The 19,935-nt window shown below is 39.7% G+C and overlaps 1 protein-coding gene and 1 pseudogene across 9 annotated transcripts in view; one reads left to right on the top strand and one right to left on the bottom strand.

Annotated features, from left to right (window-relative positions):
* Positions 1-11,885, top strand: part of Nsun6 (NOP2/Sun RNA methyltransferase 6) — a 49,467-nt gene extending 37,582 nt beyond the window's left edge. For 4 of the 9 annotated variants that reach the window (XM_063237887.1, XM_063237885.1, XM_063237884.1 and 1 more), the window contains 5 exons: positions 1,235-1,379; positions 6,401-6,549; positions 8,715-8,894; positions 9,635-9,760; positions 11,336-11,885. In XM_063237887.1, coding sequence (XP_063093957.1) covers positions 1,235-1,379; positions 6,401-6,549; positions 8,715-8,894; positions 9,635-9,760; positions 11,336-11,569 — 834 coding nt within the window. In that variant the 3' untranslated portion in view covers positions 11,570-11,885. Of the gene's footprint in view, positions 1-1,234; positions 1,380-6,400; positions 6,550-8,714; positions 8,895-9,393; positions 9,761-11,335 lie in introns of those variants that run through there. The other 5 variants (XM_063237889.1, XM_063237888.1, XR_010043739.1 and 2 more) reach the window with 4 other exon arrangements.
* A 4,983-nt stretch (positions 11,886-16,868) lies between these two features.
* Positions 16,869-18,598, bottom strand: LOC134473444 (voltage-dependent L-type calcium channel subunit beta-2-like; annotated as a pseudogene).
* Between the last annotated feature and the right edge of the window lie 1,337 nt (positions 18,599-19,935).

Raw genomic sequence — 19,935 nt, 5'->3', positions numbered from 1 at the left:
TACACATCATTGATAGTATTATTTTATGATGGTCACCTAGATGGTCAAATACAAGAAGTGCAGGAAATCTGTCCACACATTGAGACCCAAGGAGTCCAGCTTAGGGCCTGAATCCTATAGCAGTACCCTGTGTGAGTCCAGCTGAAGCCCTAGAGCCCATGGCAGTGCCTCCCACGAGTCCCACGGAGGTCTATAGAGTCCATAACAGTGACTCCCGTAAGTCTGTTTTATGGATCTGCACTGGTAAGGCCCAAAGGTCAGTGGTAGAGGATAAAATATCTATGCCAGTGGAGTGAAGAATCTGTGCCAGTGGATTGAGGGTTCTACACTGGAGCCAAGAAGCAACGCTCAAAGTACAGACCAGGGCTCCCCCACCAAAAGTACCACAGCCATCCTCAGCCCCAGTAAGGTCTGAATTCATATCAGGATGCCAGTGTGACAAACTTCTAGAGATTAAACAGCGCTCTTCTTCCCCTCTGTAGTCAGGAAGTGATGTTAACATAAGGACCAGAGTTCTCCCAAAGTGAACCGCAGCCACTCTTAACGACAAGGTCCTGAGCTCCTCCAATGGTAATGGCCAAATTCGTATCAGGGAAGCTGGCCATGAGAAGCTCCTCTAATACAACCAATAGCTCCAAACAACACCACTTAGGAGAACCCACAGTGCCATGGTGTTTGTCTCCACATCCTTTTATGCTGGCAACTTTTATTTTTTCCACTTTGTTGAGTATTTTATCCAGTGCTGTTACTTCTCCCTAAAGAAAATAAAATTTACAAAACAAAGCATAAATCCAAAGCACCACCACCATACAGGCATGCATTGTTGACATTCATGTGATATTTTAAACATACAATGATACAGTATTATGAAATAAGATGTGGATTGATTCCTTTTTTCTTGCTTTTGTTCCTCATTTGTATGTGTACATATATCATCCTTTTATGCTGACCACCAGTTTTTATTCTACTACAAGTGCTTTTTAAGTTTGAGTAGGTTGCAAGCACTTTGAAGTTTTGATTCCTTGTTTCAAAGTAGATAGTTATAAGATTAGTTATCCGATAAGAGTATCTTTTTAAAAGAAAGACCTCAGTATTTGGTGTAAATTTGCCGTGTGTTTGTTAAAGAATACAGTGTTAAAAGTACAAATGGGACCATATTTTTTCACAAGCTAATTTTGTATTTTCATCGCTGCTTTGGATTTATGCTTTGTTTTGTGAATTTTATTTTCTTTAGGGAGAAGTAATAGCACTGGATAAAATACCCAACAAAGTGGAAAAAATAAAGCAGAATGCTTTGTTGTTAGGACTGAATTCCATCAAAGCATTTTGCTTTGATGGAACAAAGGCACTTAAACATGATATGACTGAGGACACACAAGGTAAATTAAATTTTATTTTTTTATTTAGTGTAACTGACAAATCATCATTGTGTGTATTTGTGGATTACCCTGCAGTGTTTTGATACACAGTATGTATAAACATGGCATGATCAAAACAAGCTGATTAACACATCCATTATTTGTTTTTTGTGGTATTTGAAATTTTTGCTAAGCAGTCTTCAAATACATAATTCCCATTAACTGAAGTTGCCATGCTATGTAGCAGATTTCAACAATTTGTTTTTTCCTGTCTAGCAGGAAACCTCTACCTTTTGGACAGCACCTCCCTATGCCTGGCCTGTTCTCCCCATCTCTAGTAACCCTGTGCTGCTCTCTGCTTCTGTCAGGTTGACTGTTTTAGATTCTGCATATAACTGGGATCATACAGTGTTTATCTATTTGTTTGTTTTTGGTTGCTCCCTTATTTTACTCAGCATAAGGAACTCCAGATTCATCCATATTGTCACAAATAACATAATATCCTTTCGAAAAGGCTACTTGTGTGTGTGTGTGTCTGTGTGTGTGTGTGTGTGTGTGTGTGTACACCATTCATCTATGCCGGATAGTTGAGTTGACTTCATATCTTGGCTATTGTGAATAATGCTGTAAGGACCATGGGGATGCAGGTATTTCTTTGGCATACTGATTTTAATTTCTGTGCATATATTCCCACTGGTGGATTATATGGTCAGTTTATTATTAGTTTTTTGGGGAACCATACCATTTTCCATGATGATATAACTAATTTGCATCCTAGTAACACTTGAGCTGTCACCATTATGTTGTTTTTTAGCCATCTTATCATGCATAACATGTTATCCTGTGATGGTTTTGATTAGCATTTCCATAATTAGTGATGAGCATCTTTTGATGTACTGTACTTGTCACTGTCTTCTTTGGAGGAAATATTCTTGTCCTTTTCCCATGTTTTAATTGGATTGTCTTCTTATTTTCCAGTTATTTGATTTTTTTAAGTGTTTTGAGTAGTAGCCTCCTGTTGGATGTATACTTTGAAAATACTTCTTCCCACTGTGTAGTCAACTTTGCTGTGCAGAAGCTTTTTAGTTTGACATAATATCAGTTTTACTTTTGTTGGCTGTAATTTCAGGGTCATATTAAAAAATAATTGTCTAGAGTAGTGCTGTGAACCTTCTCTGTGTTTTTTCCTTACTATTGTATTTTACATTTTCCAGGTCTTTAATCCATTTTGAGTTTATTTTTATATAAGGCATGAGATAATGATTGCTTCATTTTCCACAGGCAGATACTCAGTTTTTCTAGCACCATTCTTTTGGTTGGTGTTGTAGATGAGATTATTTTCTTAATATTTGTGGAAAATATTAATGTGTGGAAACACTGCTGATTTTTGTATGTTAATTTTATATCTAGAAACTTTACTAAAATTTTTTATTAGGCCTAATAATTTTCCCATGGAATTTTTAAGTTTTTTTCCTACACAAGATCATGTCAGTAACAGACAGATGGTTTCATTTCTTTCTCTCACCTAAACATTTTAGTACTTACAGTACTGTGTTGAAAAGCAGTGAGAGTAGACATCTTGGTTTACCCTCTATCTCAGAGAGAAGCTTTGAAGTTTTTACCATTCATTTTGTTATTATCAATGCTATGGGCTTGTTACAGCCTTCCTGTGCTCAGATATATTTCTTGTATAGCTTATTTGCTGAAACTTTTATCATGAAAAGGCTTTGAGTTTTATCCAGTGCTTTTCCTGCCCCTATTGAGATAATCAAATTGTTTTTGCCCTTTGCTCTGTTAATGCAGTACGTCACATTTATTTTGCTGATGTATATAGGAACTGTGCTTGCATCCCTGGAGTAAATGTCATTTGGTCATGTTCTAGATTCAATTTTTGAATATTTTGTTGAGGATTTTTGCAGGATTTTGAATATTTTTGAATATTTGAATATTTTCAATTTTTGAATATTTTGTTGAGGATTTTGTGTTTATGAAGGATATTGAAGTAATTTTCTTCTATTCTGGCTTTTGTATTGGGGTAATGCTGGCCTCATAAAATAAATTTGGAAGAATTCCTTCTTCGGCTTTCTGGAAGAGTTTCAGAATGACTGGTATTAGTTTTTCTCTATAAACGATTAGTAGCATCCACTAGTGAAGGAATCAAGTCATAGGTTTTTCTTTATAGATTGAGTCTATTTATTTAGATCCTTGGTTTCTTCATGATTCAGTCTTGGTAGTGGTTGCATCTAGGAATCTGTTTCTTCTGGGTTACCGAGTCCATTGTTGTATAATTGTTCGTAGTAGTTTTTTATAATCTTTTGCTTCTGTGGTATCGTTTGAATTTTTTGTCTAGTAATTCATAGATAGGCATTCCTTGAGTTGTGAGTTCCTGGTACTTTTTGCTTTGTTCCTTTGTTGGTGCCATGTTTCTCTGTTTGTTCTTAATCCTTCTGGCTATGGATTTGTGTTTGCATATTTCAAGAAGCAGGGATTTACAGTCTTTGCAAACTGGCTTTATGTAGGAATGAGCCTTCCAGCTCATCTGTCCATTTTGAGAAACTCAGATCACACTGTCTGTGAGCTGTTTTGCTGCTGGAGTCACTGGACAGGGTGATCCGATACCTTGGGTCAGCCCATGTAAAAACTGGACCCACGGTGGTGGACCTTCAGGTCAGAAGTGCATCAGTTGTTCTAGAACCTATAACAACACAAGCTTCCCTGAAGATGATGTAGAACTGGATGACTGAGCTTGAGTACAGGCTATTGCCCAGGGCTAAGATAGTCTTGGTTCCTGAGTCCACATGGGGCTAATCTGTCAGTTGGTTGGGCCTGCAGCTTTAGTCAGGGCATTGGGCAGGTCCCTAGGGTTGGCCTGAAGTTGCAAGTGACACTGGTGGTCCTAGAGGACTGACGGGGAACTTATGGCATGCGTTCCATGGCAGGCATGCAGAACCCTCTCTCAGTGTGTGAGCCAAGTGTATGAGTTGTTTTTTCTAAACTGAAACATCAGTGTTTGGGTTTAATTACAGTGTTGGGACTTTGCCACAAATATTTAAGTTTTGGGTTGCAGCTTGGACACTTGGTTTCTATAAGGTTCACCATCACTGTCCTAGAGCCTCAGTGTGTGGGGTCCTCCCCAGCATCAGAGGTTAATAGGGCAGGACTGGATTTTTTGTCCACTGGAACAGGCCTGGAACCTGGGCCCACTAAAGTGGACTTGGAACAGGAACAAACATAGACTCTGGATTTGTGGGGATCAGTCTGACATCTGCGATCATAAGTGCTCCTCTTGTACCTGAAACCATAGTGACTAAGCTAGAGTCTGGTGCTAAAGGTACTGACAAGGAGTCAGAATCCACAAAGTCTGTTTGATTCCTGGTTTAAAAAAAAAATCCACAAAGTCTGGCTTAGAGTCTGGCTTAGAGTCAGGTACTGGCCTGGTGGCTAGGTCCATAAGGTTTGACTTAGGTCCTGGCTGCACACAGCCAGCCTAGAACCTGGATGCTCAGGGTGTTCCTGTTGCTCTGCGGGAGCAAGCTGAGGGTCTGGGGCTACTTAGACTGGCCTGGAAGGTGGGGCTGTGGCTGCCTGGTACTTGGTTTGATGAGGATGGGGCTGGTAATAGAATATGCTCTTGATGACTTTGCTTTCCTTCCCCCAAGCAGAGGATTTTTCTCGATTCTGTGTTGCCTGGGGTTGAAGGACAAGTGATGTAAGTGATGTAAAAGTGTTTCTCCTACCCTCTTTGATGTGTCTTTTCTTATAATAAGTCTCAAATAGGGCAGACAGAGGATATGCCCAAATACAGACAAAAATACAAATGACCAATAAATCAAAACCACGTTTAATGAAGACTGGGAGAAATAAGTATACATAAAATTTAAGGGTAGATTGATGTAGCATTTCTAGTGGGTTTTACCAGTATATGTCCAAAAAATAATTTCTTAGGAATTTCTTCAAAAATAATAGATAAGAGAGCAAAGATGGTTACAGAGGGAGATGAGGTAGATAATTGCTTTTATCTAATAGCTTTGAAATCAGAAAAAAACAGATGACATTAGGGTGAAATTTGAAATGATGCTGTAAGTTCTATAGGAACAAGTAACTTTAAATAAAAATGTCTTACTTGTAGGGATCATATAAAGATATGTACAGACCATTTTGTTTCATGAGTTCTCCAGATCAGGAATTAGACTAATTTGCAATTAGAATAATTGCAAAAATTATTCCAGTGAATGCACAGGGTGCTCTGTGGAGGACTGAATCCAGGCTCACTGTGGTCCACAACCAGGGTGATACTGACAGCAACAAGGAGACCAAGGAACAATAGAGTGAGAGCCACTACCTGACAGACTCATTTTCTGGAGCTGTCCCCAGTACGAGTTACCAAGAGAAATCAATTCCTAAAATAACTAGAATTAATTCTGAGTCTTAGCTCTGATGAACTATGGTTTCTAAAGTAGGGAGTGTAGGATCTCATTTGATTGCATCTAGGTTTATACTATATTAAGGAAAAACCCAACAGTAATACCCATACTTTTATGGATGGCATGGTGGCACATGCCTGTAATCCCAGCACTCAACAGGTTGACTCCTGAGGATTGCTGTGAGTTTAAGGCCAGCCTGGGCTACATAGTGAGTCAAGGCCAGTCAGAGCTATATAGCAAGACCTTGTCTCAAAACAAACAAGCAAATTCCACATTTTTAAACTTTTGTTCAAACTCAAATCTATATTAAACATAAGTCAATCTTAGCTTTACTGGGTGCCTCAAGGGAATCATTATTTTTTTATCCAAAGCAATACTTTGATCTATTGTTTTGGTTTTTTTTTTTTTTTTTTTTTTTTTTTTTTTGCTTTTGGTAGTACTGGGAATTGAACCCAGAACCTTCACACTGAATTAGAGCCACAGCCTTTTTATTACTATGGAGTTTGAGACACGGTCTCCTAAACCACAGCATTAAGATCCTGGTTGTTGCTTATATCTGGAGTTTTCTGTTCTAGACCAATATGACAATTAGCAAATATTTTTATATTCGCTGTATAGAAGGACCTCCATTCTCACCAGAATCTTTTGACCGAATTCTCCTTGATGCACCCTGCAGTGGAATGGGACAGAGACCAAACATGGCTTGTACTTGGACTTTGAAGGAAGTGATGTCATATCAGCCACTACAGCGAAAACTCTTTTCTGTGGTATGTGATGATCTTTTGCTGTGAAGGATGTTGACCTTGGGTAGTTTGAAGTTTAAGCCACTGGGGGCAGTGTTCAGAGTAGTGTTATTCACAGTAGCCAAAAGGTGGAAACAACCCGCAAATCCATTAACAGAGAAATGAATAAACATATCCATACATGGAAGATTATTCACCCTTAAAAAGAGGTGAAATTCTGACATAGGCTCTAATGTGGATGAACGTTGAAGCATCAAATAAGCCAGACATAAAAGGAAAAATGTTTTATGATTCCACTTATATAAGGGCCCTAGAATGACAAATTCATAGGAAGTAAGCTAGAGGTCACTAGTGAGTAAGGGATGGGGAGTGGAGATTAGGGGGTTCCTGGTGTGGTTACAGAGTTTCTGTCTGAGGTGAGTTTCTGTTAGAGATGACGAACAGTTCTGGAGACATGTAGAAGTGATAGCTGCACAATGCACTTAATGCCTTTTGAATTACACACTTAAAATGGTTAACATGATGTTTTATGTTATGTATATTTTATTTCACACAAAAGACTGAGAATGCCTAATTTAAATACAGAGAGTTTTCCTTTGTGTCAACTCACCCTTTTTGTATTTTACTTACTTTTTAGTACTAAGGCTTAAACCTAGGGCCTTTGCACTGAGCTCCATCCCAGCACTGTGTAAATTTGTAACTTTGAGACAGGATCTCATTAAGTTACTTAAGTTGTGCAGGCTGGGTTTGCATTTGCATATCTCCTAACTCAGCCTCCCAGAGTGATGGGCTTATAGGTATGTGGAACCCAGTAGTGTATCCTTTCAAATACAAGACGATGGTGAAATTTCTTCCTGAATTATGTAATGAATTTCAAACATTGTGGTCTGTGTTTTTAAAAAAGTGAATGGTTCACACAGTTAGTAACTGACATAAAGAATTGATGCAAAATGAATTGTTTTTTATTGGGCTCCTGAGTCAGCTGATGACATTAAATGTAGAAAGTCAATGAGATGCAAAAGATTACAGTAGTGAATAGCAGCATCCAGTAAAAGGGCCATAAAAACTTTGACAATTAACTGATTTCCAGTGTGTGTTAGAAAAAACCCAGATAAAACACTCTATTTCTGTGATTTCACTGAGTATAGACACCCTTTGATCAAAGATGAATTCATTATTTCTTCTTAGCCATTCAATTATAAATACGTAGACGAACACAACAATGGGTGTACTGTAATTATTTTGTCTCTTAAGTTGTCCTTGGGTACATTTCTATGCATCTCTCCTTTCCAAGTTCACAAAAGTAGCCACTCCTTGTGGATTGTGTAACATTTTTTCGGTAGTAGTCAGAAAATACATAGAGTTAGAACAGCAGGCAGCAAACAGGAAGTTTTACATATACCTGCAAGCCACCTGGATTTAAGAGTGAAATTAAGATCCCAGTTTAAGGGACTTGGGTTTTGTTCTTTTTTAGGGTATAGCAGAGAAGGAAATTTTAAAAGATTCTAGAGATAGATTTATGATTTCAATAAAAAGGAATATCTGACCTGTGAGAAACAACGTGACTATAGCAGGTGTGCCACTGGATGAATACAAATTGAAATGGAATGTGCATTATTTAGTTGGACACATCTTGATTTGAGCCATGGCTTCTTCACCTAAGTGACTTTAGTTATGCTGATTTCAAATTCAGAGAAATGAGCATAAGGACTCAACCTAATAGGAACTGCACTGCAAATAGTAATCTTACCTCATGGTTGTTACAAGACTATCAATGAAAAGTATTTAATAAACAAATTTATACAAATAAATAATAACAAAGTTTAAATTTCTCTAGTGTGAAGAAACCACAAACATTTATGCTAAATTTTAAAAATAAAATATAGGTATTTGAGACAAATTCATGCTAGTTTAGCACTTTATTTGCTGATTTATTTGCTTGACACCGAGCGCCTGCTGTATGCAAGACATCACGCTATGATCGGTGTCAATAACACAGAAGTAAAAAAGTCGACAAACGATTCATACCCCTGTTTTCTGAGTTTTCCATCTCGGGTTGTTGGGGAGAGTGAACAAGTGAGTGAGTTGTTCAGATTATGACAGGCCCTGAGCTAGGAGCCTGCGGAGAGAACCAAAGCAAGGCAAGTGCGGTAGCAGTGCTGGACTGTAGTATTTGGGATGTCACACAGGGTGGTCAGGAGGAAGGCTGCTGTAAGGGGACATGGAGCAAAGGTGACCTGCGAAAGGAGTACGCAGTGTGGAGAAGGAGTGTCCCAGAGTTCCAGCCGGGCGAAAGATCCCGAGGTGGGGCGAGCCTTGCCGAGTTCCAGAGACAGCCGGAGGCCAGTGGCTCTAAAGCAGGACACGAGGTACTGTAGAGGAAGCCAGCGGGCAGGCCTCCGGAGGACTTGCAGCCTCTCTAAAGACTTTTGGCTTTGACGCTGGGTGGCAGTGGAAGGGCACTGGAAGGGTGTCAGGCTAAGAGGTGACCAGTGGGACGCTGCGCTGCACTCTGGCTTTGGATTGAGAATAAGTGGTCAGAAGACAGGAGGGAAGCAATAAACTAAGTAGGAGACTGTGTGAGTCCTCTAAGAAATGAGGAGGGCTGCACCAGAGTACTGGTGGAGGCTGTGAGAGAACCTACAGGATTTGGGGACGCGTGGCGAGTGTGAGAGGCATGAAGTAGAATCTGGGCTGGCGCTGCCCACCTCGGAAGGATGGGAAGACTTCCACGATAGGTTTCGGAAGCCGCTTCAGACAGCGGCTCATTTTGGGACATGAAGTGTTGAGGAGGCAGCTGAATATGAGTGTGGAATTCAGAAAGAAGGCGTGGCCTAGCAATGTGAACTTCCCAATTTTTGAAATAAGGTTGCTGTCTGAGTGGATGAAACTCTGGTGTTTGAGAATCCTGGTCCAAGTGAAGCACGAGAGCGCTAAGGCGGGAAATGCAGCTGATCTGGGATGCAAGGATTGTGCTCTGCTTACTTACCATGGAGAATGTCGTTCTTCGTTTTATTTCTCAGCTACTTGTAGGTGTCACCCTTTATGCTGTAAAGTCCCTTCACTTACGTGGCCTTGTGGTGTACAGGACTGACTTAGTTCTCTCTAGGCAGCCCAGCTGCTGAAGCCAGGAGGCATGCTCGTTTATAGCACGTGCACTATCACCCTGGCAGAAAATGAAGAGCAGGTTGCCTGGGCCCTCAGCACATTTCCTTGCCTCCAGCTTCAGCCCCAGGTAAGAGTGGTTTCAGTTTTTCTCTGTGCAGAGTGACAAATCACAGAAGTGGAAGTGTGGTGATAGGCGCTGGGTGTTACATGCTGAAATATGTGAAGTAAAACTTATGAAACAAATACCTTAGTAAACAAGAACATTTCTCCTTTTAGATCACTTTTAGATGGCCACAGGGAATTTGCATGTTGGCGACAGACTGTTTTCCCCTTATGTTTTGCCATTATGCTGAAATGACACAAAACTTGGGTGATTTTTGTTACGTGTTTATTCTACTAATAGCTGTCTTTCATAGGACTTGGCATTTGGGTTTCAAAGTTGTTTTTCCTCATTTCTAATCCCATATTTTTCTCCTAACAATATATATCAAGTATTTTTGTCTCAGGTCACATCTAAGCCCAAACCTATTTCACTAACTGGAATATCCAAAGACCAAAAAGGCCTGTGGAGAAGGGGAATATTGAGGATTATTGCTTTTTTATAATTTGTTATATAAAAACCTAAGCTTTAAGCTTTCTTGCACTTGGCACTAATCTAATTTTATGATTCCGAACACTACTTATGATTCAATTTTAAGCCATAGAAATAAGTAATCCAGAAATGGTTTCTAGACTCAGAAGCCTTAGATGAAGGGAAGACTTCAGAATTCACTTAGAATTCATACTGAAATGTCAATCTGTGTTCTTAAGTACATATCTGAAAACCTATCTTTATTAATACATAAACGTGTGGCTGTGAGTGATGACTCAAGTTAGTTATGGATCTTTTGTACTTGTGCTTTGCAAGGACCACTGAATTTGTTTGGATTCCATATAACTCAAAGCTAATGGATATAGCCTTAATTTATTGATCCTTCACTAATACGTGTTCTCCAAGGACATGTAAAACCAATTGGATGGGTCAGAGAAACGCATTTTTGATATTTGAAGAACTTTTTTCAGAAGTGTGAAAAGAACTAAGTAAAGCTGACTTTTATCTGTTACTTTATGGATAATAATGTTCCATTTACTGCATTCTCAGTGTACCCCAGGCGTGATGCCATCTCTCTATTTTAGTTCAGAACTTAGCATTTTATCTGTTTTATAGATCTGAAAAGTTGGGTTTAGATAGAGTTACCTACTTAAGATCACACAGCAAAAATTTGACGGAGCTGCAGTTTCAGTTCAGGGTTTCTAACTGGAGTTCAGGCCTTTTACAGTGTCACCCAGTACCTGGTAAGCATGCAGGACGTAAATGGTCTTCCTTTCGTTGCGTGAACACATAGTACCGCTTTTCTGTTCTACCACTCAAAAGCATCATGTACGTTCCACAAAGTAAAAGCATTTACTGTTCTCTGTTTTGGACGATGTGATAGGTTTAACTCAGTTTGTCTCTTTTTTTGTTTTTGTTTTGTATTTTTGAGACAAGGTGTTACAATCTAGCCCAGGCTGGCCTTGAACTCACAGTAGTTCTCCTGCTTCAGCCTCCAGAGTGCTGGGCTTATAGTCATGCGCCACCACCCCCCGCTTTTAGTTAATCTTTTAATTTAATTGTTAACATGTGGCAGGGACAGCATTCATCCACCTGGTTTTCTCCTAACAGGAGCCACGGATTGGAGAAGAAGGGATGATGGGAGCTGGCTTATCACTTGAACAGTTGAGACAGCTGCAGCGATTCGATCCATCTGCTGTGCCATTACAGGACCCTGACCAGGATGCTCTTAGAGATACCACAGCAGAAGACATGATCCGGCTGGCAAATAAGGATTGTATAGGTTTTTTTATTGCAAAATTTCTAAAATGGAAAAGCACATCAGAGAAGGATCCTCAGAAATGAAAATTCCACATCCTTGCTTTCTGTTCTATTCCCCTCATATCTCTTAAACCAGAGTGACATCAGGCCACCTAAGGATAGTATGGTTGCCAAGGAAACAGGAGATGGCCGGTGGTTTCACCAGGACTGCCAGTGGTTTCATCAAGACAGAGAATTGTGTGTATGGGTGGGGGTTGTGAAATTATGTTCTGGATTGAAAAAATGTTTTCTAGGATTCAGTAGTGTATAAAGCAAAGGAGCTACTTATGGATGCCTGTAACATTTTCATTTGGGGTCTTGTTTTAATTAATAAAGAATAATACTAAAAATTAGTATTTAATATGGTTATGAAAAATTATTTTGTGTTCTCAAGTTTCTAAGTAGTTATTTCCTTAAGAACTAAGGCTTGGAAAGTATAATATAATATTTACCATGTGCCAATAACTTGAGGTAAGTATTTTACTTGACTTTTTATTGTACATTAACCCTCTTTTAAATGAAGTCAGGACCTCTTCTAAATGATAGTCTTGAAACCAGAAAGTTGAATATTGTCCTTAGTTGTACATAAAAGTGAAAATCTTCCACGTTTGGGTACTTTGAGCCTGTGCTGGAATGCCGAGGCAAGTTGCTAGAAAATACTCAATGAGAATGAGAAAACCAGCTTGTGACACTCACAACTGTCCCGGCACTCTCACAGCAGGGCTTGGTGTTCGTTTCTCAACAGTGCCAACCTCAGCTATGATGACTGACTATGAGAGATTAAAATCTAAGTGCAGACAAACCAAGCACATCATCCAAGCAATAAAGGGACCAAACATCCCTCCGTGGTGGCCAGTGTGTCTGTTTTTAAAACTTAATTGTAGCCTCATGCTTGTTCTTTCCTTTTACCTGCTTTTTAGGTAAGATCTGTTAAAATATCCAGTGCAGCTAAGATTAAAGGCTATAAACACCTCAGAGTACGTTGTTGGTTTTCATTCAAGTCACCCAACTTACTGGGCCTTGGATGTATGAAGTAGAAAGTCAGAATCAGTTACCTAATACTAGTTTAATTTCCTCTTTTCCTCATAGGTTTTCTTTAAGAACTTCTCAAATGACTTACTGTTGCCAAAAGATCAAAAGGTCTTGTACGTGACGTAAGATTCTTTGAGAGCTTTTCTGGTACACTAATCTCTGAGCTTTATTTACAGCTTTGGTACCCGTATCTTCTCCTGTCATGCCCCTTAAGACATTGTTCACCAGTCAGGCTCCTGGAGTCTCACCACCATGCTTCGAAAGCATCCTGGACGCAGAGAGCTTTAGTTTTCTATTTTTAATAGCATGAGAGAAAAGTTCCTGCGAGCTTCATGAGATTCCGATGGTTTCTCTGCATCCTTCATCCTGCCTGTAAATCTTAATAAGTGTCATTTGACTAAGCAGAAACTGTCTACCTGTGGGCACTTGTGTTTTCAGAGCTCAGCCTACTTCCTCAGATTTAAATGTCTTATAAGAAACTGCAGAATCTCTTTCCTTTTATGTGCTGGGCGAGGATGAAAACAGTGGGAAAGCAGCCTGGCAGCAACTTTGCGTTGTTTATTTTGGGTAAGTACCAGCAAATGTGAAGATATGAACAGTGATAGCGAACAGAAAGAGTTTGCGCATTTAAAACAAAAGAAAAAGACCTTGTTGAAATTTTTTCTTTAACATGCTCAATTTTCAGTGAGTTTCATCGCCATTTTTAAAACAGCAGAACCACAGTAGACACTGCTTCTCTTTGATCAAATGATACTTGCAGGCCTGAGACAGAGTGAGAGACTCAAGTAGTCACTTGCATCTTTTACAGCTAGAAATAGTTTTTCTGCCATAGAATCTGTTGCCTGCTCAGAAATGGTGACAAAAAGTAAACAAATTGGAAAATAAAACACGTACTCATGGAACACAGAAATGTAAAAACAAGTGCATTAAAGAGGAAAATCCAGTAAATGCGAGGAATTAATGTATGTCTCTACATTGTTTTAATATTTGTAAGAAAGCAAAAATATTTAAATTCAACAGTGAATACATTTTATTCAACTCCTTGTGTTACATTTTAGTTTTCTTTTCCTTCCTTCCTTCCTTCCTTCCTTCCTTCCTTCCTTCCTTCCTTCCTTCCTTCCTTTCTTTCTCTCTGTCTTTTTGAGACAAGGTCTTGCTATGCAGTTCACGCTGGCCTTGGGCTCACATTGTAGTCCAGGTTGGTCTCAAAACTTGCGTATGATCCTCCTGTCTCCACCTCCCAAGAGCTGGGATTGCAGCAGTGGGCCACCATGCCCAGCTTGTTACGTTTTAAATAGCAAAGTGCAGCACAAATAAAAATATACTTTGGCAGAAATTAAAGCTGGCCCAGAATCCATGGTAGTTGCCTGTTTTGTTTAATAGTATGCTCCTACTTTAATGGCATCATGCATCCCAAACTAGTAACAGTACATCACAGAACAGAGGGGAGAGGATGAGCTGAATGTGTCACTAGGATGGGCTTCATTTTAAAAATGAAAATTCAAAATATGAATAATTGTTGCACAGATAAGGTGGAACACGCTTACTGAAGCTCATATTTTTAAAAAATCTTTTGTTTTCCTTGAGTTCCTTTTTTTTAAGTCAGCTATGAGAAGATTACTGAAGGAACATCAGCTGGTTATACGTGAGATGAACCACCAGTCGTAGGTGCTGGGAAATATGTCACATTCTGAATCTAAAGGTCACTCCTTGAGAATTAATACTACTAATAAACAGTGCAGAAGGCTCTTTATTCATTTTACGTGAGTGACTTGAAACCAGGTTTGTTAAACAGCTCACTGTAGCTGACAGTGAATGTTTAGCAGGAATGTGTACCAGGCTCTCATAATGTTGTCCCCAAGTACAGTATGACTAAGGCATCCTACATTTAGCAGCACCTCTTTCTAACATCAAGTTAAAAGAGAAATAGAGAAAGAACGTAGGAAGAACTGCAGTGGTTTTGACAAACGATTAAGTACACTTCTACAAAGGAGTATCTGAAGAGTAAGCCTTTGCCCTGTGAAGACTGTGTGTCATTCCACATATGCTTGGGGTCATTTCTTCTTTTGTGGGTTCACTACGTCCTGTTTACACACTGACCCACTGGTAGTCTTCACATGCTGGCGTAAATGTTCTGTATCAAATCCCTCATGGAGTTATTTGGTGAATAGTCTGGTTTGCACTAACACATCTGCAGTAATGTGAGAAACTTAAGAATCAGGCACAAAATTAAGAAGACGGACTCTTATTAGCACTGTCTGTGGCTGCTTTGCTTTGTTCTGTTTTTTGGTACGGGGACTCACACTCAGGACCTTGCACTACCGGGCGGCCGCTGTGCCCCTGAGCTGTATCCCTGGCTCTTAGCACGGCCCTTTGAAAGGGGTTAATGGTAGCAGCAAGGAGGATCCATACTGGTTGTATTTAGATGGGAAATAACACATGAGGAGAAGGGTTGGACTGATGATCAACATCTTATGGTGAGAGTTTACGCAAAATGTTATATAAAAGCAATTTTAGTTGAAATGTGGTTACAGTTTTCTGATGAGGTAAAATTTTGCCAGAAATTAATGACTGTTTTATACTCTGTAGTCGTATAGACAATAGTGAGATAACTGGTTCTAAGAGAAATTTTTCATATATTAGCTTGTAAAACACTATGTATAACTTGCTTTTTAAATTTTACTGTCTTCAGTGTGGAAAAATCATTAAAAATGTGAAACTTTTACTTTTAAAAGTCCAACAATATTGGACAAGAACCTGGGGCGGTCAGAGTAAGCAAGACATGGTGACACCAAAAGCAGTTATTTGAGGAATGGAGATGGTGTTCTAGGTTTCCCTTCAGAGTAGATGCGTGATGTTGGAAAATATTATTTGACTCACTCTAAGTCTCCCCATTTTGTCCTGGTACCGCCTGAAGAGAAGAAATGTTGGTTAGAAGAAGCACTTCTGTGTTCTTACAGACAGGGAAGCTGGTCAAGCTGGTGATGTGGAGGAACAGCAGGTAACTGGGGGGTGCGCAGCAGTAACAGTAGGCAAGGTTAGAGAAGGGGCTGGGAGGAGTTAGGAAACAATTCCATAAGCGTGTAAACGTCTCTTACTAAAACAAATACTTGAACACAAAGATTGTACCTTTCCAGTGAGACCCTCACGGTACAAATCACCTGTAGTTACACAATAACAAGGAGACAGCAGATAAACCTTCCTCATTACCTGTGGCAGAAGGCTCCCTTGCATTCTCTGACTGCTCAACAAGTTGGCAAAACAGCACACAGCACAATTACGTCCAAAGCCAGGAGGGCGGAATTCTAGATTTCAGTCTCTTAGTTCTTCATTAATCTTCAGCATTCCACTTACACACTTACGCACAGACACACATGCACGTGCATACAGTGGGGCCAGTGCTGTGACTATCAGGCACTAGCTACTAAGAACACATTTCTCACAATCAGTGTGAAATGCATGGAATAGAACAATCTGAGGAGTTTGGTTATATTAACGTAATGTATGGTTAGAATTATAAACACAAGGATGGTACAATGTTCAGAAATGGAAACTTTTCAAATCAAGCAGTCACACATATTTACAATATGTACAGGCTTTCTAGTGGAGCAGAAAGAATGTCTAGGCAATGTTATTGCAGATTTTCTGAATGTGGGCATCTCTAGTCCCTGTAATTCATAAAGTAAATCTGCTGACTTGGCATTAAGACTAAAATAGTGTGATCAAATATATATTGAATTAGGTTTGCAGAAATAACATTTACAAACTGTACAGTACACGTATGAGGACATAGAAAATAGATTCTAACTTTATGATCCCATTTATGTAAGGCAAGACTGAATCTGTTCCTAGTTTAGTCAGCCAGAGGTACAAGCAAGAAACAGTGGTCCATGAATAAATAAATGAATATGCTCATCAGGTATCTCAGTATTAAAAATCTGGAGAAACAATTTCCACTTTTGATCTGTGTTACTTCTCGATTGCTGGATACACCTATATTTCTTGAAACACTAACATTGTTGGGATGGCAGGTTTTTCCCAAGTAACAGCTACCCAAACCAGTTTCTGAAGGGTCTAGTGTAAAACCAGAGGACTGCAGCTGCACCAGGCAAATGTGTATAGCACTTAGGAAAATCAAAATGGAAATTAATGCTCTTAATTTCATGCCATTGCTATTGAAGCAACAGCAATACAAAATATACAAGACGGGTCACATGACTGAGGGTAGACTTGAAAAGTTTTGTTTGTGCTATTATACAAGACTCAGGAAAAAGCACAAAAAGGCGAAGGTCATTGGCGGACTTAAACATCCCTATTTGGATTTATGATGGCTCTGCAGTTAGTTGCACTCATTGTGGTCCTGCTCTCGATCTATGTCCCTGGAGCGGTGTCGAGATTCTCTGTGTCTGTGGTCACTGCTCCCGTGGGTCTCATCTCGGTGGTTGTGATCACAATGTGGGGCATAGTGGTCCATGTGTTCACGGGAATAATCTTTTGGCTGCATGTAGGCAGAGTCTTCACTCTCCTGAGTTTCAGAGTCAAATGTCTCTTGCCTGGAGAGGCCTTGACTCATACTGCTGCGATGCTTGTGATGTGGGGCTGAGGAGGAGGAATGGAGGTGGGATTTTGACAGGTTCCAAGCAAGATTCTTCTTCAGGTTGGGAAGCTGACCAATCAGGAGTGGAGCAATCAGTCACCTGATCACCTGGAGAACCCTGGTAACAAAAGGAACATAACTGGGCTGACCTTGGGCTTAACCAAGGTCAGAGTATAAAGATCTAAGTGGTCATCGTGCAAAGACATTCAAGTGTAGTCCTTTGAAAGGATCTAAAATGCTGAAATGAAGTCTAGTGTAGCTCAGTTGCTTAATTCCTTTAATATCCAGTGGCATCAGTACGGTTTGTATTGTGTTATATTGGGCTTTATTAAGTGCCTGAAACTGATAGTAATCAGTTTATTTTATTATTAAGAATAAGTGAAGAAGGGTTACTGCTCTATTACATATTCTTTTGTTGAAATACACATGCAAGAGATTTTTCTATACGTGAACATAAACTTTCCTACCTCTGCTTGAACATAGATTAACAAAAACCACAATTAAAATAAAATACATGTGTGACACTTGATGGAACATCACTCCTCCAGGACCTTTACATACACTGTTTAATCCAGTAACCTAGGAGATAAGGTGATCTAAAGGAAAAAAAAGACAAAAGATGTGACAGTCACAACAGATTTTAATTATTGCTAGGGTATCCTTACTGTTCTTAAGGCCAGCAAGCCAAGAAGTAAGTTCACCTGAATTGTACATGCAGTTTCAGGTGGATCCAGGCCTTGAATGCAGACAGTTAACTGTCTCAAGGACCACACAGTTAGTTTTAAAAGTCTGTAGTATCGGGCTAGGGATTTAGCTCAGTGGCATAAGTGCCTGCTTGACAACTGCAAGTTGTGAGTTTGATCCCTGGGACAAAAAAAAAAAATTCCATAATATGTTGTATTTATTGTGCTTTCTTAGATGTACAACACACTGTGAACATTTTTAACTAAGTGACTCATGATGTGAGCCATACTTTCAATACTATTAAGATACTGGCGCATGCACCAAGCTGGCTGTCTGGGCTTGGAACGCAGTGGTGTGACCTGTAGCTTCTCTGTGAAGATTAAGAAAGAACTGCCCTTGCCTGTGAATTAGAGAGTAGGGGGGCTCTGATGGGCAGAGTTGAAGTGGCTAAGGAAAGGACTGGGGAGGATGCTGCTGGGAGGGTGGGTGGCCTTCCAGTAGGCCTCCAGTTAGTTGGCCAGGTGCTCACAGGCGTCCTCAAGCTGCTTCTCATCCAAAATCACATCAAACAACTCCTGTGCTGGGAAACACTGCAGGGGCACACTTAAGGCCAGGACCTGCCCCCTTACCTCATAAAAGAGGGAGAGGGTCCAGGGGTCATGAGCTACCTTTGTTTTTACTTGCCCATGCTTATGTGTCCCACTTTACCCTTTTCTGTTATCAGACTGTCTTGGGCAGCTTTTAAGTGTGTGTTACCACATGTAATCGTTTTGAGCGCTGATTGCTTAACCAGAAAGTGAACAGGTGTCAAAATTAACAGGTGTCAACCAGAAAGTGAACCGGTATCACTAAGGGCTTGGCAGTGCAAAAAAGAATTTCAGGGCTGAAAAGCATTGATGGTCTGGTAGAAGAGATGTCAAAAGGGATAAAAATCTGTACAGTACAGGAAGAAGCCTGTTCTCAAAAGTTAATGAGGCACAGTTGGGACATGAAATTTGGCAGAGACGTCTGAAACTTCTGACAATTTGACATGGTCCAAGCTTCACAGTAGTTCATTAGGAAGTGACTCACTTTTCAAGACTTTTTGTAAAAAGCTTATGATAGATTTTAACATACTTCAAGACAATCAGATTGATAAAAATCACAACTTTTATAAGATGGTGAGATGACTGTGCTTGAAAAAAAGTAGTATAGGTTAGAAGTACAAGTGTGTTCAGAGGTAAGGATTTGAGTAACTTACAGTTCAGAATTTTTACATGGCCCTCAGTCAATTTCTTAGATAGTGAATATAGGATGGGCAACTTGCTCCCTGAGATTAGAAGTGAATATAGGTCAGCTTCAAGGAGATTCATCTTATAGATCAAACAAATTTAATGGTTAGGTGTTAAAGTGAGGACAGCACAGGGTACATGCGGAAGTCACCATTGTCTGGCCCACTCGTGCTCAAAAACACAGGACCACAGAAGCAAGCAGGATGATTTACTTGTCTGAAACTAATTCCCCTTTAAGTGATGAAGATTCTGTCCCCTCACTAGCACTTGAATTCTTCTTATATGTTGGTATTCAGGCCAGAGAGTTCTAAAATTGATTTTAACTAGGATGTTGTTCTAGAAAGGCAAGTCACTGATTGCCTTCTCACAGCCTGCCATGACTAGGGTCCTTTTATTTACCTGGATATGTTTAAGAAGTCAGGGGCCCAAGTATGAATGTTCTATTCACAAGTCAACATAATCTTAATCATTTATTAATTTTTCTTTCTTAGTCCTCGGGGCTGCCAGTAGACTTTTAGTTCTCTGAGAGAAGACATTTCTATTTTACTCCTTTTCCATGCCTATCATGAATTATGGCACTGCGGCTAAGGGCATACATATGTATTTATAGCGCTACCTCTATACTGATATCTCTAGATAGATATTTATTTAGATACATAGAGGTAAACATTGAATACTTTCAGTTTGTCACCATGGATGGTTCCAAGCAGAGTTTTCAGTCTATCACAAGGATGTGAATGGAAGAAGTAAAAGGAATCCAGAGCATTATTCTTTCATACACTGCAAAGAATTTCCAAAGGTGCATTCTAAACAAATTCAAGGAAAGC

This window comes from Cavia porcellus, unplaced genomic scaffold (assembly GCF_034190915.1).
Source record: "Cavia porcellus strain 051 isolate PalLab524CR breed Dunkin Hartley unplaced genomic scaffold, mCavPor4.1 scaffold_27, whole genome shotgun sequence".
Lineage (NCBI taxonomy): Eukaryota > Metazoa > Chordata > Mammalia > Rodentia > Caviidae > Cavia > Cavia porcellus.
Note: the sequence above shows the minus strand (reverse complement) of the source record. Positions and strands in the feature narration are given on the sequence as shown.